The 18710-nt window shown below is 40.3% G+C and overlaps 2 protein-coding genes across 4 annotated transcripts in view; one reads left to right on the top strand and one right to left on the bottom strand.

The window, feature by feature from the left end:
• Window positions 1-5171, bottom strand: part of kif5ab (kinesin family member 5A, b) — a 321264-nt gene extending 316093 nt beyond the window's left edge. The window contains 1 exon segment of the mRNA XM_034166139.1: window positions 4772-5171. Within this exon segment, the coding sequence (XP_034022030.1) occupies window positions 4772-4900 (129 nt within the window). The 5' untranslated portion in view covers window positions 4901-5171.
• Window positions 5172-7589: 2418 nt separating this feature from the next.
• Window positions 7590-18710, top strand: part of dctn2 (dynactin 2 (p50)) — a 48607-nt gene continuing 37486 nt past the window's right edge. Inside the window, exons 1-3 of one of the 3 annotated variants that reach the window (XM_034166136.1) lie at window positions 7590-7778; window positions 8069-8137; window positions 16218-16226. In XM_034166136.1, the coding sequence (XP_034022027.1) occupies window positions 7743-7778; window positions 8069-8137; window positions 16218-16226 (114 nt within the window). In that variant the 5' untranslated portion in view covers window positions 7590-7742. The remainder of the gene's footprint in view (window positions 7779-8068; window positions 8138-16217; window positions 16227-18710) is intronic. The other 2 variants (XM_034166138.1, XM_034166137.1) reach the window with 2 other exon arrangements.

Raw genomic sequence — 18710 nt, 5'->3', positions numbered from 1 at the left:
AAACAATAATCACACAGACAAAAACAAGGACACAGGACGACAACCGAGATTTGAAAAGGTCCAGTTTATCAGAAAACTCCGGAGGCAGCCTGTTTGGCGCCGTCAACGGCCTTGTCCGACAATCCTGGAGGGGGAGGGGGCAGCCCTGCGCAGTCTGAGCAGTCCTGAACAGTCCTAACACAGTCAACGTCAGAGCTGGAGAAGCTGAGGGGAGGGGGGAAGACCAGGGAGCGAGGCTTAAGTGTTGATCTTCTGAGGAGGCTTTATCACAGCGACCTTGAAGTGCAGCTGTATTTGGGGAAGCCAAATGAATAGCCAGATTAGCAGACGCCTAAAAGATTCCACAGTTCTGAGAGCAGAGTGGCTCTCAATGCATCTGAATGTAGAATGTGGTCTTCACAGACGGTCAGAGTGGGTTTCCAGGGCTGCAATCCTGCTCGAGATGTTTTCCAACATGCGGTTAACCCCCGCCGACTGCGCAGCCACTGCCTTCCCAATCGAATCAATCATGTAGGGCAGCCTGGAAGGACCAATCAAAGCTGCTTCCACTTTCTTGATTTTCCGGTAAACCAGCATAGTGCCCGCTCCACACATCAGAAAGCCGGTCACCACCAAGCCGAATATGTACACATCTTCGACGTCCTCCACAGAAAGCATGTAAAGGCACATGACCTGCCATCTCCTCCACGAGTCCATCACGTAACCCATCACATGCGTCCCGGCAGGACAGGTCGGGTCCTCCGCCCCCGAATGTCTTGTAGAAAAAATAGTGTCAATTGCGTTCAGAGACCACTTTAACAGATCCATTTTTGTCGTTTTCCAGAAGAGCAAAGCTACAGCCTCACAGACAACACGCCACAGAAGCAGGAAAGATAAGGAGGGAGGGAGAAGAGAAAAATGCATCCGTCTCGGCCGAGTGCAAGCTGGCCGAGACGGATCAAGTCTCGTGGCTGAGTGGCTGAAATCTTGGGGTCACAAGCTCACAAACAGAACTCAATGGAACGAGATCTTGAGTTAGCATTCCAGTCTCTCTACTTCTATGAATCATTTCATCCCAAATCAGTTTAAGAAGGTCACTCTGTATGAACTGACATGAAAATTTCACTGAAAATACTTCTGTCAAAGTTCAAAACAGCCTTTATGGCCATTTTCTTTTATGTCCAGGGACTATGGACTTCGTATGCAGACATTATCTCGTCATGCTTGAGTCTGCCTGAAAAGGTTTCCCAAAGTAATCCCTTGCTCATATGTTATATCAGCTATTGATGAATGATACTTCTTGATGCTTCCTCCTGATTTCTTGAATCATTTAATGATATTATGCAGTGTAAAAATATGCAAATCCCTTCCCAAATGTTGTTTTTAAGCACTTCAATAATTTTATCAGGCATGTGTTGACAAACTGGAGATCCTTAGCCCATCTTAGCTCCTCAAAGACTCAGACTTTTGTGGATACTGCTTTTGTACTAAATCATGATTACAATCACCTGTTGACATAACTTCTTTGAAATAGCATTATTATTGTTATTATTATTATTGCCTCATTACTCATCCTAAATTGCCCTTGTCCCAACATTTTTCAAATATGTCACTTGCCTTAAATGCAGGATTGGATGTATATTAAGAAATGAAATGAAGTTGATGAGACATAACACAAAATATCTGTGGCTCATACTACTAACTTAAATGAAACAGAAGTCAGTGTAAATGTAAAAACTCAGTTTGTTTGTTTTTTCCCCATATTATCCCAACTTTTTTCATTGGGGGTTATAGCTGTTTCTTGTGCTATCCACTATGGCTGGATTGGTTAGTCCAGATGACAGAACCATTTGAATGTAATATTGATTTCATCTACTGTCACACTGCCACAGTGGCTATGTGTCAAAAAATTTGCAAAATGGTAGAGCTCCCACCCACCCACCCACACACACACACACACACACACACACACACACACACACACACACACACACACACACACACAAATCCACATATTTAGTGTATCGTTTTGTCAGTTTGGAGATAACATTACAGCTTAGTTCACATCTAGAGTTGTCAGAGAATCCACACTGCATTGCACATTGACATGAATGGTAGAGAAGCTTGAATTTCGACTGGACTGGCTTGCTTGACGTGAGGACATTTTGCTTCAAATCGTAGAAGCTTCCTCAGCTAAATTTCTTGCTCTGGTAGTCTGACTTCTGTCTTGACTCTTGTAGAGAAGAATAACAGAAGCCACAAAAGCTGTAGTGGTAATCAGTCATTCACGTCATCAGGGAGCCGTCAGGAGAGGCGTCAGTCCCATCGTTAGGTGAGACAGCTACCTTGTCATTAGGAGAGTGCTAACTAGAGCACAATAGGTGCTAATTAGAGCAATTGTTAAGTCACTAGCCTATAGCAGTCTGCCTCTCGGTAGGAGGGGTCTGGTTAGGTTTAAAACTCCAGCTTTTGTGGCTTCTGTTATTCTTCTCTACAAGAGTCAAGACAGAAGTCAGACTACCAGAGCAAGAAATTTAGCTGCGGAAGCTTCTGAGATTTGAAGAAAAACATCCTTGCGTCAAGCAACCCAGTCCAGATGAAGATTCAAGCTTCTCTACTATGGAAACCACCTGGACAACTGAGAGCCTTCACAGAAACATTGACATGAATGAGCTAAATGGGGGAAAAGGACAAAGTCAGAGGGAGAAGGGAGAGTATTTCAATCACATCCATGCAAATTTCATGTTCACATCATAGTACTTCATGTGGAGCACAATATTACAGCATGTTTCATTATTATATTTGCATTTGTTAGAGTTATGACAATATCTCCCCAGTGCTGGGCAGTGTACAGTTCATATTTACATCATCACTATGTCATCATCATGTGGAGTAGATGTTGCACCTGTGTGCACATTTGGGTTTGTGCCAAAACCTGGAAGCTAACCAATGGATAGCTCATAGTACATCATGTGGAGTAGATGGTGCAGCAGGTGATTTCCTGCAGTCTTTGCAAGTTTTATGAGAGCAGCTCTGTTTTAGAGTTATGGCTTCATCTCAGCAGTGCTTGGCAGTGAAAAGTTGATATTTATGTCATGGGCACCGTATGTGGAGTAGATGTTGCAGCATTGCAAAGTTATTCATTGCAGCTCTCCAGAGATTCGTTTTTGACTGTAGCTGTACTTTGGTTTGTCTAATTTAGTGAAGCAGGTTTGAAACACTGCACGAATAAGGAGCCAAACAAATACATTTGTGATTGAGATTACATTGACTTGTTTCTATCACTTAAAAGATTATCTGCTTACGATTTGGTTTGTTGTCTTCCCCAGAGATTTAATGGGTTCTTTTAGACATCAGACCCAACCTTCTGAGTTTTCTAAAACTGGCTCTTGGCTTTTTGAGCAAAATGTAGGCAATAAACACAAATACATTCACCATCCACAAGAAGAAACATTTGAATTTGTCATTCTCTGGTTGTGCTTTTGAATAAATACACCCAGGATACGTCTAAATTGCCACACACGAGCGGCCTCAAGCTGTTATAAAACCAAACTGCTAACCCCAAACAGCATCAAAATAATGCTATAATGAGCATTTGGTTTGCTTGCGGAAGGCATCCTGCTGCTAGATGGTACAAGACGAGATGCCAGACATCCATGCAGAGCATAAACAGCCCACCTTCATGCATCTCAATGTGCATGTGTGGTTGTGTTACAACAGTGAAAGACCATAGGGATTTTCTGCTGTCTTCAACCTCAGTTGAGTGCACCCTCTGGCTAAATGGATATTTTTGTGGGCCCCTCATGTTCGCTTTCTCTCGCTATCTGTCTCTTTGTGTGTGTGAGTGTGTGTGTGTCTCTGTCTCTCTCTCTCTGATAATGCATGTGTGTGGGGGTTCATGCATGCTGTTGTGGGCGCCTGCGTGGCCATCTCTGGATGCAAGGATCTGTGCACATCTCTATATTTTTTGCATCTAAATGGATAAACTTGGCCTTGATTTTTTTATGTGCATCTGCACGATTGGAATATTTGCATTTAGAATGCACCTGCAGCGGTTTGTGATACAAATGTCACTGCAGAAATCACACGGTTAACCTCAGCTCTGGGCAAGTAGTCATCACAATTATATTTTCACAGCTGGTACATTTTCATCGCTGATATTATACAAAAAGCCAAACACAATCCAACGAGCTGAAATGCATAATGATGAATGTCATTGCATATGAATGACCTGTGATGTAGCCATGCATAAAAGCAAAAAAAAAACAAAAAAAAAAACCATCAATCCTGAATAATATTAAGACAGGAAACACATCAAGATCCAGCAGATCATCAGTAGCAAAGCAGCAATTAATGAGGTAGGAATTATGAAGGTGGGGTCTAAGCCACCACATGCTATCTCAAAAGCCGATGACTTTTTAAGTTCTTATTTTACCACTGTGCTGGCAAAACTCATACTCTCTGAGTTGATTGATCTTACACTGAATTTTATTCAGGAATCATGCAAGCAACTGATCTAAAAATACACAAGAGTGTTTGTTCCAGATGTGTTCAGGAATGTAGTCCCTCCTTTTTCTTCTAAGGTTGAGCCTAGAGTGAAAGATTTGGGAAAGCTAATTATGCAGCATGTCACTCTTACTATCGTATTGATCTGAGCTATTCTTAGCAACTTTGATCCCCGCCAGGAGACTGTATGTGATGCGTGAGATGAGACGTGACAGCTCACATGAGCTGCACGGCAAGATAAAAAAAAAAAAAAAAGATGATGACAGCAGTAAATAAAATAACTTACCGAGAGGATGACGGTGTCTTCTCCTTGAAATACTGGGATGAACTTATCTCCACGGATCATTTCGGACTGGTTGAGCGGGCGAAACCGACACAGCACCTTGATATTGCATTCTGCATTTGCATCAGCCATTGTAGAGGAAATAATGGATGTGCTTCCAAAAGAAAAGGAAGAAATTCTACAAGTAAATAATTAAAAATAATAATAATAATTTAAAAAAAAATTATGATAAACCACGTTGTCCTGTAGACCACTTGGTTGCAGGCTCAGGCTATGCCCACATGCACAACGAGACTGGCAGAGTGGACGTGTTTTACACAAAGAAAGGTAAAAATAAAATTAAAAAAAGAGGAAAAAGAGATGCAGCTGAACGGCTGAGAGCAGAGTGAGAGTTGTAACGGGGGGAGTCCAGTCGGCAGGCTGCAGGCTGTGCAGAAGCATGCTTTGCATCAGTCATCACTGCTCCCTCACTGGAGGCGGGGCGTGGCTAAGGAGCGACTCTCTCATCAGCACCACTGAGCGCCGCAAGCTGCAAGAAGAGCTCCAACTCCAACTCGTTTCCCGGCTACCAAACTCCGCCGACCAAGTTGTGGCACCATCAGGTTTAACTACATCACAGTTTTTAGGTGGAATCACGTGCAGGGACGCTGACAGCACCATTTTAGTAAGGTCATTTTTGTGTGCACTGAGACAGACTATTCACCATGGCAACTAATAATAACTGAATTTATGTAACCCTATGATAGAGTTGATTTAACACTATCTTTAATGTGAATATATCCACTGTGCTCTTGGAATTTAAAAAAAAGGGGTTCTCTCAGTGACTTCACTTGGTCTGTAAAGTACTGAAGCAAAACATGCACACATACACATAAGTGCATAAAATGATGTTTATTATTATTATTATTATCAGTATTATTTTACACCAGGTAGTGGTGCTATCGTTTACATTTTGAATTTAAGAAAAATGTCAAATTATGATAGACTATTTCATGCAATAATGCAAACTTTTTTTGAATTAGAAAATACAATGAGCTTCGTCTGCAAATGTACTGTCCCATATAGCAGATTCTATTTTTGACAGCTTTATTAAACAGTGGTTGGAACTCTCACGAAGGGTTTGAACCATAAACAAAAGTGGATGTGAGATGACCATCGGGACATTTTGGAATATTGTGGAAATAGTTTTGGTTTAACAAAAAACTTTGAATTGTCACTTTTTTCCTTTTTTTCTTCTTTTTTAATATAACAAAATAACATTCGGGAAATAGAATATCATTGCAAAATGTTTAGATTTATTGGATAGAATATTGCAAGTCACATTTTAAGCATGCAAATATCACTTCCATGGATATACTTGCCTTCTGTAAAATAAATAAATAAATAAATAATTATTATTATAACTGAGTGTCTGGCTGTGTGGGCATTTCCCCTTGTTCACTGCCAAAAGAAGAGCGCACCAGACCCTCTATGGTCTCCCTGCAGGCAGTGAGCCCACATGGAGAAGGCAATGTGTTGTTTAGTCTGGCTGAGCCCAACCAAGTCCTACTGTGGTAGATCCACCTTAACTTGCCTGTGAGCCACCCCACCCCCCTCCCCCAACAGGCCTGGCACCAGGACGAGGCCCTGGTTTCCCTGATCTGGGCGAGGTGACTCCATATGGACTCCATCCCTATTTGTGTCTGTCATAAAGATCACCCTTTGTCTGTCTCCTCACCTTATACCAATTTGCCAAGGGTGGCCCTACCAGGAGCTAATGCTCCACACAACACAGCTCCCATGATCACTGGAGCGCACAAACCCCTCCTCTACAATATGGTGGTGAACCATGGAAGACCCAAGACACGTTGGAGAAATTATACTTCCCAGCTGGTTTGGGAAAGCCTTGGGATCCCCCGGGAAGAGTTACAGGACTTGGCTGAGGATAGGGAAGAGTGACCTGAGCTGCTTGCTCTGCTGCCACAGTTACCCGGACCCAGATAAGCAGCTGAAAATGAATGAATGAAAGTAAGTCCCTTCAGCTGCTCCCTTGTTTTTCACTTGGGGTCACCACAGCAGATCTGATGTGGATTTGCATGTTGAATTGGCACAAGTTTTACCCCGGATGCCCTTCCTGACGCAACTCCACATTACATAGAGAAACCGGCAGGGGTGGGTTTGGAACCGAGAAACTTCTGCCCTGAAACCAAGCGCCTTTATTATTTGGCCACCACCCCTGAGAAAATGAATGAATGAATGAATCTCATCTTCAACCGCTTTTCCGGGTTTGGGTCGTGGAAAAGCGGTTGAAGATGATGAGATTCATTCATGAATTAAATAAATGAATCGAATAATAATAGTAGTAATAATAATAATAATAACTCAGAAACGTAACCAGTTTCAGAAAGGTTGGCCTTTTTTGCGACAGAGTGACTCATCATATCAATTTACATTCTTGAGCTAGACTATTTATTGAGTGTTTTGCTCGGACCTTTAGCGCCACTCTGTGGTCAGTTACTGCCAATTCAAGCATCTTGTTCATGAAAATCGAACAACGGTAAACTGTTGTTTAGTTACTAAAAGTATTGTGTGTAAAACTTAATTGTGTGTTTTTTTTTTTTTTTTTTGTTTTTTTTTTTGCTCTGTGGTCTTTTATTATTATTATTGTTATTATTATTATTAATGAAACAAGTCAGACGAATTACGTAGAACGCATGCGTGGATTACCCTGCTTTGTCGGGGCGCTTGATTTGTTCATCTTAGTAGGCCGCTCAGCTCTGTTTCATTGACACGTCGGTGCTGCTGGCCACTACCGCCCTTCCTTTGTGTTAGAAATCTAACGCACCCTGTCAAATTAAGATAGCCGACCATCCGCCGGCTGTGAGAGTGCTGGCTCATCTTAGCTGTTGTTAGATTTCTCATTCTTTGTACATAAATTAAACATTTCACGGATTATTGTTAATTTTTTTCCCCTCCCACAGATCTGTTGGTGGCAATGGCTGATCCTAAATACGCAAATTTACCTGGAATTGTAAGTTATTCAGAGAAGCAGAAAATTAGCAGTTAGCTTTAAGCAGTAACAGCTAACGCTAACTTTAGCAACATTCTCGTGCACTTGTAGTTTAAAGATGGAACACGAGTGAGAATTGTACAGTGAATAGTTTTATTTTGTGTGCTAACACTTTCGCTAAAGCCTTGTTACGTTGTGATGTTGTAGGAACAGCTGCTAGCTAAATGTGTGTAGTTGCTGCGAAGTGAACCGGGGCGTTGGCCAGTCGATTGTTAACGTTAATATGGTTACTTATCTTATTTACCTTTAAGGCTTTTAACGAGCCAGACGTGTATGAGACCGGTGACCTGCCAGAAGATGACCAGGCTCAGTTTGAGTCGGTAAGTGGGAAGTAATGCTAATGTAATACTAGCTAGCCAGCAACCAACGGTGTTTATATTAGATTTAGCCGAACACCTACAGTGTAACCACTCATTTAACATTTTGAAAAATAATTAATCCGTGAGTTCCAAGCCTGCTTTGACTGTCCCTTTACAAATAAAATGTTATGGGTTAAAAACAGAAAAAATTGTGACAAATGTCAAATTCCGCTCGTAGAGGGGTGAAAAGTCAAAGTTGCTCAAATTTTGGCTACAAAGTGATGCAAACTGATTATAGATTGCGCTAATAGGGATAATAAATAGAATAGTTTTGACTGTGTTGAATGCATGGACTGCAAAGTAATGGTCAAACAAGGTCAACAGATTTGTTACCCCAGAATGTGATGACTAAGCAGAATTGATAATGCAAACTATTCTTTTCTAAATCTGTCACATTTGCATCATATTTTACTAAATTTGGAGCAACTTTAACTTTTGGGAAGGCTATCCTGTATTTTTATGCAGGTCATGTTATACTGAGGTTGGGGTAGTGGCCAATTGGTTAAGTGTACTTGTTTACAGTGTGGATGGTTCCCGGTTCAAGCCCCACCCCCTGCTCATTCTCCACTATGGCAGTGCATCAGGCAGGGCATCCAGTGTAAAACTTGTGCCAAATCAACATACACATCCACCTCGGATTTGCTGTGGTGACCAGAGAGGGGAAAAACAAGGAAGATGCCAAAGGGACTTACCTGTATTATACTGAAGATGGATTGTGTAGTTTAGTCCCCTTAAGTGGTAATGAAAACCTGATTGATCCATGGACTATATAGTTTATAGTTCTTAGAACATGTCTTTGAAACTAATTTCAGCAGAAAAGGAGACCAGCCAGTGAGGCTGCAACCAGAAGGGCTGTGTCAAACAAAGTCTCTGTGTTAGACCAGCCAGCCTGGTCCACCAACCATACTCATCTCTAGCTGCAAAAATGTACATATTATCATCACGGAGATGCTTTCTTGGTGATATCGCTCTGCATCAAGGCCACTAATGCTGACGGTGCCTTAAGCTGAGGACAGTCTGTCTTCATTATTGAGCTGGTAGTCAGCACCCCTCCTCTGGTCTTAACAAGTGTGTTTTCCCTTTTGCCCAATCATGCTCCTATGCCTACACTGGAGAATCACGGTCTCAGTGCAGAGGGTAATAGTTGCCTGTGGCACATTGACACAGATCAACAAGTCCAGTCCCATGATGTATGTGTCTTGGATGTTGTGAGCCAGAACTTTGTAGACCATCCCCAGTTTCCGTTCTTTTCAGGCCACCCTGGTCACAGTCATCAACTGGGTGTATGTTGGTTGCTGTTAGATGCTGACAGTGGACCAGTGGTACCTGGAAGGACATAAGGCTGTACAAGGGAGATGGGTGCCCCGATATCTACCAAGGCAGAGTTGACCCACTTATCACCAGGTTGTGTCAGATAGATGGTTACTTTCTGGAGGTGGGGATGGCTTGATGATCTACCTGGCTAGTTGCCATCCAAGACCATTCTATTGTATGGTGGATGCGGCACCAGCACATGTTCCCAGACCTGACCTTGGAAAATGGTCATCTCAAATGAAGTCTGGTTAGAATTTGACCACAAATGTACAATTTGGTGGGCTGCTAGAGTTGCCGGGGTAGAGCTGATTTTGATTTGAGCCATCTGTTTGCTGCTGAGTATGCATGTTGCATTGTGCAGAACACTGAACTTTAAGAATTCTTAGTTGTGGGCCACATTGCTTCCATACATCAACCCCACTTAAACATTGGGGCAGAGGAAGGGGTGCTCTGACCCAAAATTGCCCTCTATCAAGTCATCCCACCTGAGATCTTGTGAGACAGCCACGCTCATCATGTGAAGTCAGATTCAAGCTTCAACATTTGCTTGCAAGAATACAACCCCTGGCAAAAATTATGGAATCACCGGCCTCAGAAGATGTTCAATGAGTTGTTTAATTTTGTAGAAAAAAGCAGATCGCAGACATGACACAAAACTAAAGTCATTTCAAATGACAACTTCCTGGCTTTAAGAAACACTATAAGAAATCAGGAAAAAAAAAATTGTGGCAGTCTAACGGTTACTTTTTTAGACCAAGGAGAGGGAAAAAAATATGGAATCACTCAATTCTGAGGAAAAAATTATGGAATCATGAAAAACAAAAGAACGCGCCAACACATCACTAGTATTTTGTTGTACCACCTCTGGCTTTTATAACAGCTTGCAGTCTCTGAGGCATGGACTTAATGAGTGACAAACAGTACTCTTCATCAATCTGGCTCCAACTTTCTCTGATTGTTGTTGCCAGATCAGCTTTGCAGGTTGGAGCCTTGTCATGGACCATTTTCTTCAACTTCCACCAAAGATTTTCAGTTGGATTAAGATCCGGACTGTTTGCAGGCCATGACATTGGCCCTATGTGTCTTTTTGCAAGGAATGTTTTCACAGTGCATTATCATCTTGAAAAATGATTTCATCATCCCCATACATCCTTTCAATTGATGGGATAAGAAAAGTGTCCAAAATATCAACGTAAACTTGTGCATTTATTGATGATGTAATGACAGCCATCTCCCCAGTGCCTTTGCCTGACATGCAGCCCCATATCATCAATGACTGTGGAAATTTACATGTTCTCTTCAGGCAGTCATCTTTATAAATCTCATTGGAACGGCACCAAACAAAAGTTCCAGCATCATCACCTTGCCCAATGCAGATTCGAGATTCATCACTGAATGACTTTCATCCAGTCATCCACAGTCCACGATTGCTTTTCTTTAGCCCATTGTGACCTTGTTTTTTCTGTTTAGGTGTTAATGATGGCTTTCGTTTAGCTTTTCTGTATGTAAATCCCATTTCCTTTAGGCAGTTTCTTACAGTTTGGTCACAGATGTTGACTCCAGTTTCCTCCCATTCGTTCCTCATTTGTTTTGTTGTGCATTTTCGATTTTTGAGACATATTGCTTTAAGTTTTCTGTCTTGACGCTTTGATGCCTTCCTTGGTCTACCAGTATGTTTGCCTTTAACAACCTTCCTATGTTGTTTGTATTTGGTCCAGAGTTTACGAGGGCTGTCCATAAAGTATAGGTCCTTTTTATTTTTTTCAAAAACTATATGGATTTCATTCATATGTTTTTACGTCAGACATGCATGAACCCTCGTGCGCATGCGTGAGTTTTTCCACGCCTGTCGGTGACGTCATTCCCCTGTGAGCACTCCTTGTGGGAGGAGTCGTCCAGCCCCTCGTCGGAATTCCTTTGTCTGAGAAGTTGCTGAGAGACTGGCGCTTTGTTTGATCAAAATTTTTTCTAAACCTGTGAGACACATCGAAGTGGACATGGCTCGAAAAATTAAGCTGGTTTTCAGTGAAAATTTTAACGGCTGATGAGAGATTTTGAGGTGATACTGTCGCTTTAAGGACTTCCCACAGTGCGAGACGTCGCTCAGCGCTCTCAGGCGCTGTCGTCAGCCTGTTTCAAGCTGAAAACCTCCACATTTCAGGCTCTATTGATCCAGGACGTCGTGAGAGAACAGAGAAGTTTCAGAAGAAGTCGGTTTCAACATTTTATCCGGATATTCCACTGTTAAAGGAGATTTTTTTTAATGAAAGACGTGCGGACACAGGAAAAACACCTCCGTGTTGATAACCATTTGTAAAATCCAGGCGGCTTTTGATGGCTTTCAGTGGAGTGAGTATATGAGAAATTGTTTAACAGCTGGACATGTTCCAACTTGTCCTTAAGGCTTCCAACAGAGGTGTTTTTCCTCAAAATCTCTCATCAGCCGTTAAAATTTTCACTGAAAACCAGCTTAATTTTTCGAACCGTGTCCACTTCGATGTGTCTCACAGGTTTAGAAAAAATTTTGATCAAACAAAGCGCCAGTCTCTCAGCAACTTCTCAGACAAAGGAATTCCGACGAGGGGCTGGACGACTCCTCCCACAAGGAGTGCTCACAGGCGAATGACGTCACCGACAGGCGTGGAAAAACTCACGCATGCGCACAAGGGTTCAAGCATGTCTGACATAAAAACATATGAATGAAATCCATATAGTTTTTGAAAAAAATAAAAAGGACCTATACTTTATGGACAGACCTCGTAGACACAGCTGACTGTGAACAACCAACATCTTTTGCAACATTGCTTGGTGATTTACCCTCTTTTAAGAGTTTGTAATCCTCTCCTTTGTTTCAATTGACATGTCTCGTGTTGGAGCCATGATTCATGTCAGTCCACTTGGTGCAACAGCTCAACAAGGTGTGATCACTCCTTTTTAGATGCAGACTAACGAGCAGATCTGATTTGATGCAGGTGTTAGTTTTGGGGATGAAAATTTACAGGGTGATTCCATAATTGATTCCTCAGAATTGAGTGAGTCCATATTTTTTCCCTCTGCTTGGTCTAAAAAAGTAACCGTTGCTGACTGCCACAATTTTTTTTCTTGATTTCTTATAGTGTTTCTTAAAGCCAGAAAGTTGCCATTTGAAATGACTTTAGTTTTGTGTCATGTCTGTGATCTGCTTTTTTTCTACAAAATTAAACAACTGAATGAACATCCTCCGAGGCCGGTGATTCCATCATTTTTGCCAGGGTTTGTAGCTGTGGCACGTCTGCAAGGAGAATATAGTACCAAAAGGCGGCACTTGATGGAACGCCCCATAGCAACAGATTCCCCCATGACTTTGTTCTGCCACTGCCGTGTTGGGCTGTTTTAAACCTGTCAGACATGTACAGTCTGTGGTCAGACAACATGATGTGGCTGACTAAAGAAGCCAAGATCACCGCAGCTGTTGCAGAGGTGAACTTTTTTTTGTCTTTTCCTTGTACTTTGAATAAGTAAAATAAGTACATTAATACCTGAGTAGCCTTAACACATTCATAACATATGAGTCCCCAACGCCACAGTCAAACCAAACTGTTTTTGCAAAATGTACACATCCATAAAATGATGATCTGATGTATTGACAGCAGTATGAAACTTCCTTAGAAATCAGAGCTGACTTTGGAATATTATGCTTTAGTTTGCATTCGCTTTGCTTCACGTTGGTCATTGGAGTACAAGTTTTCTGAACTGTGGTTCATATTTCTGTCCAAAACCGACACTGTTAATGTCTCTATTTCCATTCTAAACAAATCTCTGGCCAGCAGACAGGAAGAATTGCTGTTAGATCCTGTATTGCAATTTTTTTTTTTAATGAACAAAAGCGAAGTTTGCATCATGTGAAGCAGACGTGACAGCAGTACGCAGCGTAAAGGAACTTTTTTTTTTTTTAAATCATACCTGTCGCCATTGTTTCTGAGTTAAAAATCACATCTTGATGAAACCTTAACGACTTTAGACATCTGGATGTACTGTAATTTGTTATCTTAGAGTTGCGTGTGAATAACCCCATAGTTTTTAAAGAAGTTCCTCGATGTTTCCTTCGGGTGCGTTTCTCTGCCGCCACGAAGCAGGAATTAAATCACTTATTTTAAGAGCTGAAAGTCTTTTCTGTCATTTTATTAGTAACAACCATCCCAGCGTTCACCATGGCTATCCGTCGTGTCTTCAGTATGAAAATAAACCCCATTAATGATCCAGCCATTAAATTACACTGTCGTGAATGCTGATGTTACCATCAGCAGTCCAAGATGGCGGCAGCGTTTCCACAGCACCGCCAGTGGCTATTGTCTAAAATGCATCAGTGTTGTTTCTTGCTACTCTATTCTTTGATGTCTACCTATATTTGAATGTGCAGTAGTATGCCCTCCTCCTCTCCCATGTGATCGTTTTGGAATTTTTGTACGATAATTATTTTTTGGCATCTGAAAAACCATAATTGTTGGTGATTCAAATCAAGGTTCAGCCGGATTAACTATCTAATTTAGTTAAATGAAAATTGACGCTTTTCCATACTCTTGGTTTAAGAACCTTTTAAAGCCACTGAAAAATAGGAAATATCTTGTTTAAATGGAAAACAAGATATAGTTGAACAGCAAATCCTCACATTTGCAGAAGCTGCAGTAACTCAAACCCCAGCACTTTTTCTTGACTAATAACTGAAACAGTTTATCAAAATGGGTAACAATTTTCTGTTAATTGACTCATTTCTTCTCAACCTAATTATAACAATGCTGTACAGTTTATGTTGACCACTGCTAGCCATCACGGGAAGGTTTGTTTTTCCCTGTGTCCGTGTTTGTCTGTGTCCCCTTAAACAAAATAGCTCACTTGAGGAATTTTACTCAAATTTTGTACCTCAAATCCCACCCAGAGATGATCATGAACTATCAACCTTTCAGGGTGAAAGGTCAAGGTCCCAGTGCAAGGTCAAAATTTTAGCCCAGTGCAAATGGGACAAAGTTATGAGGCTAGTGACCCATGACTTAGAGACGAAAGACTTATAGTCACTCTTCAACACGAATAGAAACCATACCATCACATTTATCCCTGAGTCATCTTGAAGGACACAAGGTTGATCAAGGTTGATTGTTTAAAGAGGCTAAACAGTGTCAGATATGCCTGTGGTTACTATTTGACATGGATAGGAAATCCTTTATATATCTAAATTTTCCTACCTCACTAAGCATTAAGCACACTACGTTTTTGCACTGTCACACTTTTTCTTAGTACTTGAATATTAAGCTGCCTTTTTGTATTTAAGGATGTCTGTCATCTTGTAAAGCTGTTTGTTTTTAAAGCTGTTGTTTTGTGTGTATATGTGTGTGTTTTAATAGCTGTTTGGAAAGTGCCACCAGAATTTCATTGCAGAAATGCAATGACAATAAACATCTGTTATACAGGGGCTTAAAATGTGCAACTTCTGATTTGACCTTGAACATATACAAATTCAGGCCCATGTTGCTGTTATGAAGTAGAGTATATTTTCCCCAGTGAATCAGTATCGCTATGACGACAGGCTTTGCAGTTGTTAGTGTAGCATTTTGTTTTTGCATACATACATTTGTCTTCAAATCAAACATTCTAATCTGCATCCTGACAGTTTCAATCCTATCACACAATGGTTCTAAGGAGTATCACTTTTTGACTGAACACTTCATTTATGCTTGTTACTACAGACTGTTTCAAACCAGTTTGTATAGATTTTCCTGTAAGTTTTTTTTTTTTTTCTTCTTCATCAACTAAGTTATCTGTGGGAACTGCGCAAGTTTCCAGCACTTGTTCCACCACTGTGCAATCACAAATAAAGATTAATGCAATTCTCTTCCTGTTCATTCAATTAAATTGGGTCGTGACACCAACAACAAAAAAAAAGTTGAGCTGTTATCTGAAAGTACTTTTACTTGGCAGTATGACTCAGATCAGATTCAATTTGTTAAACATAATTTGAGCTCTTGCTCCCATTCATCATTTGTTTGTTTTTGCTGAGCTGACAGTTCAGCTATTACTCATGTGCTTCTGTTGTCAGTTACCTGAATGAGTACACAGGAGTGACTTTATTCTGCATCATATACTAGGTTTATCAGACGAACATCACCCTAATTCCTATTATTGTGTTTGTGATGCAGAATGTCTTACTTAAAACAAGCATATATTCAAGCTAATGACAGTGCCTGTACTGTTTACTGGGCTATGTTGACATTTAAATTGATACCCCTGATGGGTTTGAGTAGACTGAGACTATTTTCCAGAACCTCAGATTTCCTTGGTCACCGATATCTCAAATTAATAACCAATGAGGTTTAGTTATAAAGACCCATGTGAAATAACTCATTGACCTAAAAGAAAAAAAAAAAAGTATTGCTTGCTTGCTGGAGAAGGGATGGGGGGGCTGTTGCTGTTGCTTGATACATGTCCAAGCTCAAGCAGCCTTGGATGCAGGGTAACTGCTGCTATTGAGGGCTGTAATTTTGATATCACTTCAGTTTAGTGTCTTTATGGAAATTGGTGCATTTTTAAGACCATTAAAAACTTGGATGTTGATGTAAATTTACTATTAAACCCATCTTAGCTGTTTACTGACAATCGCAGTGAACCCTAATCAACTTTTCACTTCCGTGTTTCCACGTTCATGCTTCTCTTATCCTTGTCCTTATTTTGACTTCTGCTTCCCTCCCGGAACTAGTTTATACAAGTAAGACTGGCTCCGTTGTTGCTCTCTGAGCTTATTGTCATGCTTTTTTGCATGTTTTTAATATTTTCCACGCTCCCTGCTGTTGATAGGGATGAAATGAGAATGGACTGATGCAGTGGGCTTCCCTTTTTTTTTTTTTTTGCAACATTTAATTCATAGCTATTTGATCATTTTAAAGTGCAAGGGATTGACTTCTGTCCTGTTTGTGCAGCCTAAACCTTTTGAAGGTGTAGCAAAATCCATATGTTTTAAAGAACATTTTCATTCCCTTTCATTGGTTCAGATCTTGACAAAAAGGTGAAGAATTGGCTGTGTGGTATTGACAAGGAAAAAAACATTTTCCTCTTGATAGCTTCTCAATGTGTTCTAATAGCTGTTTCATGACTAACCATAGTATTCTGGACACTGCTTGTAAAAGACTTAATTTATTGGGAGTAGCAACATTTCGATCATAGATCTTCAGGCATCTTACAAAAGTTAAAAAACAGAATAAGTAGAGAAGGCCTGCACAGCTGATTGGCAGTTAAGTAATCAGCTGATAGTCAGCTGTTCTAATTAGGCCTGACACGCAATTGTTAGAGATAAACAATCCTGATAAAAAATTAAACACATACAGCAAAGGAAACAAAAGCAAAAACGGCAACATTTTTAAACAAGTATAAGCACAATATAATAATCATAGGTAGTCACAAAAAAGGTTTTAAATCAAAATCCAAATTGAGTCCTTTAGGTGACAAGGTATTGAGGTAAAATATATAAAATGCCTCTCTTCTTAGAAGAATACTGTTGATATCCCCTCCCCTTCTTGGGACTTTTACATGTTCAATCCCAGTGTATCTCAACGAGGAGAGATTGTGTTTCATGGAATTGAAGTGCACCGCGACAGGGTTTTTTCATCACAAGTTCTTATACTGCTCCTGTGTTCTGAAATCCGAGTTTTTAGACACCGAGTGGCTTTTCCTATGTATGCCAAACCACAAGGCCATTTAATCATATAAATAACATTTCTACTGTTACAGGAAATAGTGTCTTTGATATCAATCTTTTTTCCTGAATGTGGATGGGTGAAGTAATGACACGTAGAAGTAAAATTGCATTGTGCACAGTTGCCACACTTGTAGTTGCCAGATGGAATAACGGATAAAAAGTGTGAAGGTTGCTCAAGTGGCAAATCGGCTCTAACAATTTGATCTCTTATATTTGGAGCGCATTTGTACACAATGTGTGGAGGATCATTGAAAACCATTTTTAAATTGGGGTCAGATTTCAAAATGTGCCAATGCTGTTGAGCGATGTCTTTAAATGAGTTTCCCAAGGGTGAGAATTGTATTACACAAATTGGCCTATGACTATCAGAATTGACTCTTCTCATTTTAAGGCATTCATTTTGGTTGACATTTTTAAACCGCTCTACAGCATTTTGCACCCAGTCTTCTTGATATTGTCTGTCTGTAAATCTTTTCACCATGTCATCACTATGTTTAGCATAGGATTCTTCTGAACTGCATATACGACGCACCCTGTTGAGTTGGCTAATTGGAAGGTTCTTTTTTAATGTGGTTGGATGGAAGCTTTTGCCATGCAGGATGGTATTCCTGTCTGTAGGTTTTCTATACAAGTCTGTTGACAATTTCTTGTTCTTGTATAATTAAAATGTCCAAAAAATTGATTTGTAGGTCATCATAATTGACTGTGAATTTGAGGTGGCTACTACTAACATTGAGAAAATTCACAAAATCAAATAGTTAATTTGAAGTACCTGACCACAGCAGAAAAATATCATCAATATACCTTCGCCAGAGGCCAATATAATGGAAAAAAACATTGTGACCTGTTAAATACAAATTCATGTTCAAAGAAACCAACATATAACGAGGCATAGTTTGGGGTCCATGGTGCTACCCATAGCTGTGCCTTAAAACATAAAAGTTGAAATCAACTTTGGTTCCTCCAAAAAACAGAAATGCTTCTTTAGACACCTATTGTCGCTTAGTGAAAAGAGATGTTTTATAGCTCTTAACTAAAAAATGAAAATATAAAGTTCATAATAATTTACCAAGGGATGAAAGAGAGGCCTTATTGGAACTTAAGAGATTCAGGAATCATTGTTAAACCAGCAGACAAAGGTGGATCTATAGTTGTAATGGATTTGTGTGATTATGACCATGAAGTCAACCGACAGCTTTTCAACCAGCTGTTTTATCAAAAACTTGACTCAGACCCTACTGAAGAATAAAAAAAAAAAAAAAATTATCCAGTCACTTGTCCAACTTCTTGGAAAGTGGTGATATCACAAAAAAAGTTTGATTTCATGAAGATTGACCATCCTATTAGACCAGTGATATATACATTACCCAAAATCCATAAAAACCTTGAACAACCACCAGGCAGACCCATCATATCTGGTATTGGGTCTTTAACTGAAAAAAATTCCACATTTGTTGATTTCTTTTTAAAACCACATGTCAATATGTTACCATCATT

The sequence above is a fragment of the Thalassophryne amazonica genome, chromosome 3 (assembly GCF_902500255.1).
Source record: "Thalassophryne amazonica chromosome 3, fThaAma1.1, whole genome shotgun sequence".
Lineage (NCBI taxonomy): Eukaryota > Metazoa > Chordata > Actinopteri > Batrachoidiformes > Batrachoididae > Thalassophryne > Thalassophryne amazonica.
This window is presented reverse-complemented; position numbering and strand designations above follow the sequence as displayed.